At 40.2% G+C, this 13,823-nt stretch overlaps 1 protein-coding gene across 3 annotated transcripts in view; it reads right to left on the reverse strand.

Annotated features, from left to right (window-relative positions):
- Positions 1 to 12,562, reverse strand: part of GALC (galactosylceramidase) — a 111,544-nt gene extending 98,982 nt beyond the window's left edge. For 2 of the 3 annotated variants that reach the window (XM_029597724.1, XM_029597726.1), the window contains exon 1: positions 12,347 to 12,561. In XM_029597724.1, the coding sequence (XP_029453584.1) occupies positions 12,347 to 12,499 (153 nt within the window). In that variant the 5' untranslated portion in view covers positions 12,500 to 12,561. Of the gene's footprint in view, positions 1 to 12,346 lie in introns of all 3 variants that reach the window. The other variant, XM_029597727.1, reaches the window with a different exon arrangement.
- Positions 12,563 to 13,823: the final 1,261 nt, after the last annotated feature.

Consider the following 13,823-nt stretch of genomic DNA (forward strand, 5'->3'; position numbering starts at 1 on the left):
TTATTGTGGCCTGGTTTGGCCTCTGTTGGAAACAGGATGCTGGGCTTGATGGACCCTTGGTCTGTCCCAGCATGGCAATTTCTTATGTTCTTATGTAAAAAAATAAACGACACTGTGGATTGTAGGGTTAGGGTTAGGGTTACCAAAATGACTCTCAGTTTTTTCCTGAATTTGTTAATCTAGTTCAAATACCAACTTTTTTCACATTTAACCTTTCTCTGTTTTATAATGAGGCCAGTTGCTGCACAGAAAATCACAATGCTTATACCCAGCTTAGTTTTCAACCTGCCACTGAAACTCTGTATAAGCGCGGAGGCTTGGGGCCTAGAAGGGGTGTGAAACCTGAGGGACATACCCAGCGCCTTACTTAATGTCACTACTATGTCATTTACCAAATGTGTCCCTTGATCACCATCAATTGATTCTGGGATCCCATACCCTGGGACAAATCCTCTTAATAAAATCTTAGACACAGATATGGCGACTGCCTTTACCACAGGAAAAGCCTCCCCCCCACTCTGAGAAACAGCAAATCATTGTTAATGCATATTTATAACTCTGGCACAAAGGTAATTCAACAAAATCAATCTGGATTTGTAAAAAGGGGCCCAAGGGGCACTTTAAACGTGCAGGTGCGATAACTAAACCTTTGCATTCCCTGAGAACAAACTGTAGTAGCCAAAGCCTTGACCACTGAAATCATACCCCAATATTGCCGAAAAAAACATGGTGGTCAATGCTAAAGGAGCTGCATGAGACGCCTGATGTATTGTGAGTAAAATATGGGCAATACCCTCACCATTTGAGCCAAACCACAATTTATCCTGTGGCTCCAACTTTAGCCCATTGCTTCCAATAATCCTTATCCTGTGCTTGCCAGAGAACCAAATTGTCAAAATTAAAAATGTGCATTGTCACTAAGCAGTTTCTGTAACATTGGCTGGCATCCAACAACTCAAGGACCCATGCTTGGCTGCCTGATCTGCTAGATTTTTGCCCTGGTTACATCTGAGCCTTTTCTGCTATGCCCTGCTCATTTAACTACTGCCAGTTCAGAGGGCAATTGAATTGTATCTAGTAGCTCTTTAACAAATGGCCCGTTCTTAACTATTTCACCTGAGGCGGTTAGAAATCCCTTCATTCTACACAGAGCCTTTTTGGTGGCAGGACCCTTGTTGTGGAACTCACTTCCCAACACTTTAAGGCAAATCACCAATCATAAAGAATTCAAGAAGGCAGTAAAAACTATTTATTCAAGATAGCTTTTGGAGACCTTGATAGTTTGAACACTTAATCCCAATAAGCTATATACTATCTACTTTTACTTAACAACCCAGCTATTTACCGTTTATGGTTCTGGTTACTATGTGATATAGTTTCTAGGATATTTTCCTTTATCTTTTCTGGCTTTTACTTGTTTTTGTAAAAATAGTATAGTTACTCTTAAAGGAATAGGGTTTACAAATATATATTGCATTTTTTTTTCCTTCTATTACTCTACTTTGTTTGTTATTTTTGTTTTATTTTTATTTTATTTTAATTTTATTTTTAGTCCTCACTGTTTTTAGTTAAAACACTTTTATTTTAGTTATCTATTTTTGGATTTCTTTTATAATATAACTTTGTAAACCATTTTGGTCAAACTTTGTTTGTGAAAGACGGTATAGAAATATTTTTAAATAAATAAATAAATAAATAATCATGAACAACCCCAAACGCACAGCGAGAGACTGAATAGGCAGTAAGGTGCAAGCCCTTTCCCCTTATACAGGCTCTACTAAAGGCAACCAATTCTGCTGTTTGTACTGAACAGGCACGGGTGAGAGGCCCAGCTTCCACCACTTCCCACTGGGTACACACCACATACCCAACCTTTAGAGAACCTGTACCATCATGGAGAGCGGAGCCATCTACAAAATAAACTGCATCAGCATTAGAAAGTGAGACATCTAAGTCATTAATAATTTTAAATCTTTAAATTTAAAACGAACCAAGAAATATTTCTGTATGATTAACAACAAACACTAAGAAAAACAGGGGTGTGATACATCTAGTAACATTAGGATATGACAATTTATATATATATATGCTAAAGTAGTTTATTAATTATATTCAATGCTAAAGTAGTTTATATCTATATAGATCTATATTTATAGATGTAAATATATATCTTAAGATATATCTATACATTAACTGTTTAATTAAATAACTTATCTTCAGTCTATTTTTCTTCCTTATGCATTACCATGCCATAACTCACTCCAGATGTTACACTTACTTTCACCTTCAGATAACTTACAGTACTATCCCTCTGTTCAGACAGACAAAAACTCTTCCCAAAAAGGAGAGCTCATTCAATTATTCTTTGAAGAGAAAAAAAATCATAACAATGTCTTTCAAAAATATGTCAAATAGTTCATTTTAAAGTCCTTAAAGCTTGTATAAATCTATTAAAATGTCTGAGACTGTATTACAAAGCACTAATATAAACTAAGTTAATCAAAACAAATGGTTACTGGCATAAGTTACAATTTCAAATGGATGCATATTAACTTTCTTACGTTACATAACATAAGAACATAAAAAATTGCCATACTTGGTTCAGACCATCAAGCCTAGCATCCTGTTTCCAACATTGGCCAATCCAGGTTACACGAACCTGGCAAGTATCCAAATATTAAATAAATCTCAAGCTACTATTGCTTAATAATTAATATTTGCAGTATTTCATGCCAGAATAAAGCAATTTTCCTATTCAGCTTTTTTGTTCCTTTCCTGCAACTATGAGTGAATTCCTGAGGGTGGATATAAACTAAAAGCATATTTTTAAAATGATCAAAAAGAAAGAAAACTTTTTTTCTTTCAGAAGTAATAGGATTATTCATAAAGATGATGTTTCCAAGTACATGAATACATTAACTAGCAGGGAAATGAAAAGTCAAACAGACTCTCAGAATGATTTTTAAACATTCACAAAGCACAAACATTGCAATGATAATACCTCAGACAGCATTGCACTGTAAAGAATTCCTTGTAATTCAGAAACAAGGAAGAATATCAGAAAATGATATAGTGCTCTTATAACAAATTAAATACTCGTAGCCTTTGTAAAGCTAATTGCACAAACATTCCTCACAATTCTATAAGGCAGGGCAGGAAGCAGGAATGCCAATAGACAGTATCCAAAATAAAAGCAGACAGTAAAGGGGGAGGGGGCACTCTTGAGCTGCGACCAAGATGGCTGCTTGATTAAGCTGCTCTCTAAGATCCCTTTTTGGAATCTATCCTACGCCCGTATAAATTTGTTAGGACCAGCTTTGGGTGCCTTCATTTTCTGCCTGGTTATGTCGAGGTCTAAATCGGGCAAAATAGAAGCCGCATTCACAGCAGCTGCTGGCACGAAATGTGCGAAGCAGGATACCCCCGACGCCGGAGAAGAGGACACCCACTAAAACAATGGCGTCGGCTGAACTCGTACTTACACCGCTCAAACAGCTTAAAGATATGCTTCAGGTCAACATAGATGCGACATCGACAATTCAGATGGATCTATCCACGATATCCTAGCAACTTTCCGCCTTTCAAACGAGGCTCAACGATGTAAAGTCCCAAACGGCGTCACTGCTGCTTGCAATTGGGTCGCCCCTCAGCTTACTCAAAAGGTGGCGTGCTTGCAACAAGACGTGGAAGATCTTGCCAATCAGAACCACCGGAACAACATTCAGATCCTCTGCATCCCTGAAGAAGCCGAAGGATCTGACATGGTGGGCTTCCCTACTACAATGATCCCTGCCTGCCTTCAACTCAATTTCAAAGGGCAGATCAAAAGAGAGTGGGCTCACAGGATACCATTTAGATTGCTACAAAATTCTAGATTTCCCAGCCAATCATTTTTAAAGCTCTCAGATACCAGCAAGCTTTGGCAATACAATGGCAAGTTCCTGATCTCCGATCACCTACCAAGGGAATTCTCTTCTCTTCGTATCTGACTTGGCCAAATCTACTGCAGCGAAATGCAAGGCCTTTCTGGTTCTGCGTCCTTGTTCACAAATGCTAGGCACTCACTATGGCTGCCTCTACCCAGCATGGATGAAGGTAACATGTCACAACTAAAGTTCCTCAACATGCCGGATGATCTTTCTTCATTTCTTGCCTTCTTGGAGAATGCGCTGGCCATGGTGACTTGAGTTTTCTAAACTTAGCCTATGGTCTATGCAAGGCTCTTTTTGGATGGGAAGTCTCTTCATGTTTGCTTATACTGATAAGACTTGCTATTCCATTTGCTATTCTTCCATTTTTGGTGTTCTCTGGAATCTCTGCAACTATTCCGATAGAGGATGACCTACTTTTTTGACGGTCTGTTATGGGTCCTACATTTTCTTGTTCATTTTGGGCGTAGACTCAATTTTTTGTGTCTGAGCTGGATCTTGCTTGCTACTGGTCCTGCCCCGCGGTTCATTTTATATATGTTTATATATATATATATACCAATTGTTTATACTCGTTGTTTATTGCGTTCCTAGGCCTTTTTTTCCAGCAGTCTATGCTTCCAAGTTTACTATCCTTGTTAAATGTAACTTTGTTCTTCCTGTTTAAACTATTGTTTTTGTTACAGTTCCCCAATTCGATGTAAACCAATCTGATATGGTCTTTTTAACCATGAAGGTCGGTATAGAAAAGTGTTAAATAAATACATAAATAAATAAATGTTGCCACTTGTTTGACAATGGTTCCTCTGTTCTCGTTGTCTATTCTTCTTTTTTCCCCTGATACCCTCTCCTACAGGGCTGCTCTGCAACTGTTATTTTGTCCTGGTTTCTTTTTTTCCTTGCCATTTTTACATGCAGGTTGTGCTTCCTCATTTTTGGTTCACTATTACTATGGCTACTGCTGCTTCTTCCTTACACATAATTTCTCTCAATGTTAATGGTCTTTCACACCCTATTAAACAGAAAAAAAGATATTAACATATTTACAATCCCTACATGCCAATGTGGCTATGCTTCAAGAGAACTCACATTTCTGCTGCAGAATACCTTAAGTTGAAACAAGCTTGGGTGGGTAAGGTGTTTTTTAGTCCCACACAACACAATAAAAAAGGTGTGGCTATTTTATTCCGTAAAAAAATCGGGGGTGCAGGTTTCTCAACATAAGACGGATCTGGATGGTCATTGGGTATCTCTACAGGAAACTATTGGGACCATATCTTTTGTTTTCTTAAATATTTATACTCCCAATATTGATGATCCTGACTTTTTTCATACTATTTTTGCTCAGGTTTTTGGAACGGGTACTTCTAACTTGATACTAGGTGGAGATTTTAATCCACCCCTAGATCTCCTTTTTAGATAAACAGTCTGCTGCTAGAATTTCTTACACCACAACACATAAAGTTTTGTATAATTTTATTGATACTTCTGGCTTGGCTGATCCATGGCGATTATTACATCCCACTGATAAGGACTACACTTTTTTTTTTCCTCCTGCCCACTCCACTTACTCTCACATTGATTATTTTTTGGTTTCTGGGTCCCTGATTCCTAATATTCATTCCACCACCATTCATCCTATTCTGGTTTCCGACCATGCTGCAATTTCTCTTCACCTTACATTGTCTTCTCCTTTAGTGGAGGATCACCCGTGGAGATTTAATCCAGCCTTGCTGGCAGATCCTTTTCTGGTTTTCTTTGCAATAAAATTGCTGCATATTTTTTACATAATGTCACTCCTGATGTTTCCTTCTTAACAGTCTGGGCAGCTTTAAGGCTACTATCAGAGTATAATATCTGTTCCAGGAAGGAACAGCGAGCAAGTCTCTCTTCTTTGCAAGCTAAGGTGGCTAATTTAGAGAAGACTCATATTTCTCCTCCCACTCCTGCAACTTTACTGGGCTTGCTAAAAGCACGCTATGAATATAAGCAGCTTTTAAGTTCCGAAGTTGGTAAAAACCCTTTTTTGCTCACCATGCCCAGTATTATGCGGAAAACAAGTGTTGTCATCTGTTAGCTTCCTGTCTTAAAAGGAAAAAGGATAAAACACGTATTCAAGCGATTGGATCTCCTTCTGGTGATGTTCTACTCTTTGATGATATATTATGTGCTTTTCATGACTTTTATGCTGACTTGTATAAATCGGAGTCTACTTCTTCTGTTGAACATATTAATCAGTTTCTTTCACAGCTTTCTCATCCTCTTACTGCAGACCAACGGATGATCCTTGATGGTCCCATTACTACTAAAGAAACAGTTATGGCCGTGTCTCACCTGCAAAGTGGAAAAGTTCCTGGACCGGATGGCTTCATTTTGGATTTCTATCGGACTTTTCAACAACAACTTGTTCCTCACTTGTCCACTTTTTTCTCTGGTCTAGTATCCCACATCTATCTTCTTTTTACTGAGACCTGTACAGTGGTACTTCCAAAGCCAGGAAGAGACCCCTGGTTGGTGTCTAATTACAGACTGATTTCCCTTTTAGACACGGAATATAAATTATTTGCTAAGATTTTGACTTCCAGCATGACAGATATCACATGTCACCTTATACAACCCAATCAATCTGGGTTTATTAAAAATCATCTAATTTCTAACAATGCTTGACTTTTTCTTCATATGCAGGTGAAGGCTAAACCCCTCACATCTCCTGTTTTGGATCTTTATCTTGATGCTGAAAAAGCATTCGACCATGTCGAGTGGCAATACCTTTTTGCTACTCTGCAGTGGTTTGGTTTTGGCTTCATTTTATCATGGATTCAGTTGCTGTATCATCACTGTCTGCCTTTTTATTTCTCAATAATAGGGCTACTCCTCAGTTTGTTTTACACAGGGGTACAAGACAGGGGTGTCCCCACTCTCCTTCCATCTTCAATTTGGCTTGGACAAGTGCAAAGTGATGCATATAGGGAAAAATAAGCCTTTGCTGTAGTTTCACAAAGTTAGGTTCTAACTTAGGAGTTACCACCCAGGAAAGAGATCTAGGCATCATAGTGGATAACATATTGAAATCGTCAGCTCAGTATGCTGTGGCGACCAAAAAAGCAAACAAAATGTTAGGAATTATTAGAAAGGGAATGGCAAATAAAACAGAGGATGTCATAATGCCTCTGTATCGCTCCATGGTGTGGCCGCACCTTGAATACTTTGTGTATCTCTGGTCACCGCATCTCAATAAGGATATAGCTGCACTGGAAAAAGTACAAAGGGCAACCAAAATGATAAGGGGCATGGAACAGCTGCCCTATGAGGAAAGGCTAAAGAAGTTAAGGCTGTTCAGTTTGGAGAAGAGACGACTGAGGGGGGGATAGAATAGAAGTCTACAAAATCATGAAAGGACTTGAACAAGTTAATGTAAATCGGTTATTTACTCTCTCAGATAATAGAAGGACTAGGGGGGCACTCCATGAAGTTAGCAAATAGTTCATTTAAAACAAATTGAAGAAAAGTATTTTTTACTCAGCGCATAGTTAAGCTGTGGAATTTATTACCAGAGGATGTGGTTACAGCAGTTAGCGTAACTGGGGTTTAAAAAAGGTTTGGGTAAGTTCCTAGAGGAAAAACCTATAAATTGCTATTACGGTAATTAATAAGCAACAGTAGCTTGTGATTTATCCAATGTATAGGTACCTGTGACTTGGATTGGAAACAGGATACTGGGCTTGATGGACCCTTGCTCTGACCCAGTATGGCATATCTTATGTAACTTCTATTGCTGGCTATCAGGCAAAAAACTCTAATATTGAAGGTATTCTCTTATTGGCACAGAAGTTTATAAACTGTCAGTATATGCAAATGATGTCATGCTGTTTCTTGCTAACCCAGCTGCCTCTGTTCCTCATCTGTTCTCTCTTATTTCCGTTTATTTTTCTTTATCTGGCTATAGTGTTAACTGGCATAAAACTGAGATGCTTGCCTTAAATTCTCTTGATCTTTGATGGATTTGACTGATTATTCGATCCTCAAATCAATTTAAGGCCTTAAATACTTGGGAATTCATTTTTACAATACCGTCACCATATCTCAATGTGAAATCTCATTATTGCACACGATACAGGATTCTGTTTTGCAATGGTCCCCTCTTCATTTAACTTGGTGGGTTAGACCAGATACAATTAAGATGGTACTAGCCCTGTGTGACTGAACTTCCTATTCTCCATGTAGCCCTTTTTTTTTGTTTTTTCAGGGGAGTTTTATAAACAAGTGGCTCGTTTACGCTCTCGATTTTTGTGGAGTAAAAGGCTCCACGTATTGCTCTTTCTAAGCTGAAAGCCGTTAAAAGCCAGGGAGGTGTTAATTTTCCAGATTGTTATAGTTCTCATCAAGCATTCATATTGCAGCAAGGTTATTATTGGTTCTGACATTTACTCTCTCTTCCTGCTGATCCTCGGTGGTTGTTGATTGAAAGGGCACTTTTTCCCCTTTCCCTGGGAAGGGTTCCCTGGATATCCTCACCTCAGCTTTGAACATCTCATTTGATTTTATGCTCTTTATATCGGGCTTTCATAGAGTTCAAGCGTATTACGTTCTCTTCAGCGCCCCATTGGAAATGTTCTCAATTTGTGATTTATGGTACCATTCCTCCATTTCTATCTGAGGTCATGCTATCACCTGGCACAAGTGGCAACAATGTGGAATTGTTTCTTTCATCCCTTTTTTCCAAGACGGCTTTTTTCCTCCTTTTTCGGAATTAAGGGTGGCCTTTTCTTTGCCAAACTGTTTTATGCCTGGCTACAGTTTCATGATTAACATCTTCCCTGCTTTCTCAATTGAGTTTCTCTGACTATCCTTCCTTATATTTATTTATTATTTATTTATTGTTTTTCTATACCGACCTTCAAGGTTAAATACCATATCAGATCGGTTTACATCGAACAGGGTACTGTATCAAGATTTTGGTCATATGGGTCGCTTAGCTTCTAGAATATATAAATACTTAAAAGACTTTCTTTTTCCTAAATCGATTTGTTTGAAAACCGTATGGCTCTCAGAAGTTAGTTGTCCTCCAGAAGATGTAGATCGGGATTCCTTTTTGTGCTCTACTTTAGGTGTTTTATTGTCTTCCAGTTTGACGCAGTCTTCTTTTTGTCATTTCTCAGCAGGCGGTGTGGACTCCATGAAAGGTTTTTCAAGCTGACCTCTTACCCTCACATTTATTTGTTTAGATTTTTTTATATTCCGCTTTTTGGCACTTCATGTACATCAAATGGGATTACATTCAGGGACTGTACGCATTTCCCTACCCCCACAGGGCTTACAATCTAATTTTGTACCTAAGGCAACAGAGGGTAAAGTGACTTGCATAAGGAGACAGTGGGATTTGAACCCTGGTTTCCCCTGGGTCATAACCCACTGCTCTAACCGCTAGGCTCCATGATTGTTGGTCAAAAGCTACATTGTCTCATATGTTTGGGGTTTTTTTGCCCTACATCATCATCTTTTTGGTTTAAGGTGTGGGGTATTATTTTGCAGATTTTACATTTGAGTTTTCCCCTCACTTATCGTATAGTTGTCTTTTTTTTTTTGGGGGGGGGGGACGGACAGCTCTGCCCTTTCCCCTTCTCCCCATAAATTGTTGGATTTCTTCTTAGTTGTTACTATCATTTAATCATGTCTAACTGGAAGCACGGTGATTTACTTAATGAGCACTTCAGGTGGAACTCCGTTTGTCTATATTGTAAATACAAAAAAAGCCATGGCTGTTAAAAGCCAGCAGTTAGCACTATGGGGACAGGTGTGCAAGCTCCTTGATATTTTATTTATTATATTGTATAAGTTGTACTATGTTACGCAACCTGTTCTATGTATGGTTGCTTTTTGAGTGGTTCGCTTGGCATTTTGAGTTGCAGCCCTAGTATGTCGTATTGTTTTGTTTGCTTTTCCTTTTTTGTTTCTGTACATCCTGTTTTATACTCTAGTTCAATAAAACAGATTTGAACACAAAAAACAAACAGTAAAACCAATTTTCTTCTTACTGCAGAAGCAATTCTAGAGTTTCTAATAGATCAAACGTTTTGGGGTTTTTTTATTGGCACAACACTTTCCTAATTGATATATAAATGGATGGTACTGAGCTCTGGCTTGCAGCAGCTCCTGGAGAGTCAGACTTCTTGGAGCTGAGAGGGCAGAAGGAAGATCCGGGGTATAAATTAGCTTGGTATGTGAGGTCATCTAAGATGTACTGCACCATTATAGGTACCTTTCCCCTGTAGGCAGGAACTGTAGCCAATGCAGAGATTTTACTGTTAGAAGGTTCCTGTACAAACTCTTTACTGTCACGGCTTTTCAAAAGTACCTTCAGCTGGAAATATTCTCTTAGTGGCATGATGCCATCAAAACATATACCGAACTGTTTCTACCCCATATGCAGGCCGATACAGTACAGTACAGTGCGCTTCGGCGGAGCACACTTAACTTGCGGTTGGACGTGCATTTTCGACGCGCTAGCTTTACCCCTTATTCAGTAAGGGGTAATAGCGCGTCAAAAACGTGTGTCCAACCCCCCTGAAACTAATAGCGCCTGAAACATGCAAATGCATGTTGATGGCCCTATTAGTTATTCCTACGTGTTACAGTAAGTAAAATGTGCAGCCAAGCAGCACATTTTACTTTCAGAAATTAGCACCTACCCAAAGGTAAGCATTAATTTCTCTCGGCTTTGGGAAAGTGCACAGAAAAGCAGTAAAAACTGCTTTTCTGTACACCCTCCGACTTAATATCATGGCGATATTAAGTCGGAGGTCCCAAAAGTAACAAATAATTAAAAATAAAGAAATAAAAAAATGTAAGGTCAGCCCGTGGCTTTAAAACTGGATGCTCAATTTTGCCAGCGTCCGGTTTCCTAACCCGTGGCTGTCAGCGGGTCCACAAACCGATGCCGGCAAAATTGAGCATCAGCTGTCAAACCCACTGACAGCCACCGCTCTTGTCAAAAAGGAGGCGCTAGGGACGCGCTAGTGTCCCTAGCGCCTCCTTTTACCACGGGCCCTAATTAGCATAATTTTATTTACTGTATCACGCGCACAGGATACTGGCCTGCGCGCACGCCGGGAGAGCAGGAGTTTGCCCGCTCTCCCGCGTTTCTTTCTGTATCAGCCTGATAGTGAGCAGGGGGCTGGGATCTCTTTACTTGGTAAGAAAGAACATAAGAATTGCCATACTGGGTCAGACCAAGGGTCCATCAAGCCCAGGATTCTGTTTCCAACAGTGCCAAACTAAGTCACAAGTACCTGGCAAGTACCCAAACATTAAATAAATCTCAAGCTACTACTGCTTAATAGTTAGTAGTTTATGGATTTTTCCTCTAGGAAAATATACAAACCTTTTCTAAGCCCAGCCACAGTAACTGCTGTAACCATATCCTCAGGCAATGAAATCCAGAGCTTAACTATGCGCTGAGTGAAAAATAATTTTCTTCAATTTGTTTTAAACGAGCTACTTGCTCACTTCATGGAGTGCCCCCTGTTCCTTCTATTATCCGATTTAGAGTCATTGCAAGATTTTATAGAACTCTATCATATCCCCCCCCCCCCCCCCCCCTCACTTGTCTCTTCTCCAAACTGAACAGTCCTAACTTCCATAGCATTACCTCATAAGGCAGCCATTTCATGCCACTTATTTTGATGCCCTTCTCTGCACGTTCTCCAGTGAAACTCTTATCTTGGTGGTTTTTTTTTTAGATGCGGCAACCAGAATTGCACACAGTATTCAAGATGCAGTCTCACCATGGATCGATATAGTGGCATTATGACATCCATCGTTTTATTTGCTATCCCCTTCTTAATAATTCCTAACATTCTGGTTGCTTTTTTGATTGCCACAGTACACTGAACCAATTTCAATGTATTATTCACTATGATGCCTAGATCTCTTTCCTGGGTGGTAGGTTAACTCCCCCATACTTAGCAACACAGACTCAACCTGCATCTGGGACTTTTCAGGTAGGAAATCCTATGTTCTACCTCACATAAGCAGGGATTCTCCTCCCGTTCTTATCCCTATCTACCTAGTCTGTCCCAGTCTATTCACCTAGGCTGTATCCCCAGGGATTTCACCCCCTATAATTCACCAGGATTCTATGTCCCTGAAATTCTCAGTGTGAAAAGCTGACCGACTCCGCATGCTCATGTAATAACAATAAGAGGGTTAACCATGAAAGAACCCCCAGTCTCTGGTAGTCCATTATGCTGTTCTGTAACTTTTTTTTCGAACAACAGGCACCGGAGTAAACAGGGAGACAACAGGAAAAGGCCTGGGCAATAATTTATTCCCGGTGCAAAATCCTCCTAATCTGTCCAGACAGACGTCGAAAGGCAGAGGTCTCGGGATGGGAACTGAAGCCCAGTCCCGACACTCACCCCTCCGCCGCTCAAACCCCCAATGCCGTCAAACTCCCGGCCCAGCCCGTCCCGGACGTCCAGCATATAGTCCGCAGCTCTGCCTGAACCGATCAACAGAAGCAGGAGGCCCAGCACCGGAGGAGCCAAGAAACGCCTCGCAGACACCGCCATGGTCCACCGGTGCCTTGCTACAGAAGCAACACTGCTTCATCACGTGAGCAAGACAGTCACCTGGCAGAGGCAGATTGAATGCAGGGCGGGGAGATGCGCTTCAAGCCTCGTTCTGAATCACAAGCTAGCCTGGCCACAGGTCTGATCTAAAATGAGGTTTGGAATTCAAGGCCCCGCCCGAAGCAGAATCATCTCATTGGTTGGAGAAAGCCACAACAGTCCCGATTAGCTTCCTCGCTCGTTTCGTAAGCACTGAAGCAGCCTGTAAGATCTGCAAGAGGCTGGCGCTTCCTGTTTGTCTTAGCCAATCAGAAGTTGTAGTCGCTTAGGATTCATGGAGAAGCTGAGGATTTTTCTGACTGCCAGTCAGGAACCGTATTTTGTAGCCATGGTTACGTACATGTCTCAAGGCCCAGGGCGCCCCCGCCTGAGGTCTTACTGCAGGCAGCCCTTCCTCTGCTGTGGCGGGGGTGCAAGTCGGGAATTTATCCGGGTGTGCAAGACGGTTGTAATGCCTTTACGGCGAGCTCTGAGAGCTTGTAAATCAATGATCAGCTCCGGTGTCTTACGTGCAGTATTTCCAACTCCTTTTTGTGTCTGGAAATGGTGAATTAGCGCAAGTCACGATGCCCAGCACATTTTCTGCAAACTGCAGTGTGCCTGTCAGAAGTTCTGACTCAGAACTTCCAAGTTACTCAGTTCTTATCTATCGACTCTGCTTTTTCAAGCATTCTTTACCCTATGCCTAAATACTGTGATCAGCCGTACGTGTCTTTTGTTGTTTTTCAGCTGTACCTGAGCAGAAACTTGCACGTATACATTTCCTGTCAACAGAAAGTTGCACGTGTAACCGGAAAAATGCACAAATAAGTTTAGAAAACAGAGATCTATCCAGCTGTCTTGGGTTGGTTTTTTTTTCATATTTTGGGCAAATTTACCTAATAATAGTATATGCATTTTAGGCTACTCCTAAACATAAAATTACTCCTGGGGGAATTCTGCGCAAAAAAATGTAAAATTCTGCACACAAAAATTGAAAATTCTGCATACAAAAACTGAAAATTCTGCAAACTTTATATTGGTCTAAATAACACAATTTACATTTATTTATTTATTTATTATTACATGACAGTCTTTAAGTAATTACATTTTAAATTATTACAGAAAAAAAAATTGTTACTTAAAGTTGCAGAATTTTAAATATTTTGAGCAGAATTTCCCTAGAAATTCACTGTAAGAGTGTCCCACTCGCTCTCCCTACTCCCCTGGCCAGTTTGCCCTCTCAGGCCCCAACACCTCCACCTGCCAATATCTCTCCCCTTCA

This window comes from Rhinatrema bivittatum, chromosome 4 (assembly GCF_901001135.1).
Source record: "Rhinatrema bivittatum chromosome 4, aRhiBiv1.1, whole genome shotgun sequence".
NCBI classification, from domain to species: domain Eukaryota; kingdom Metazoa; phylum Chordata; class Amphibia; order Gymnophiona; family Rhinatrematidae; genus Rhinatrema; species Rhinatrema bivittatum.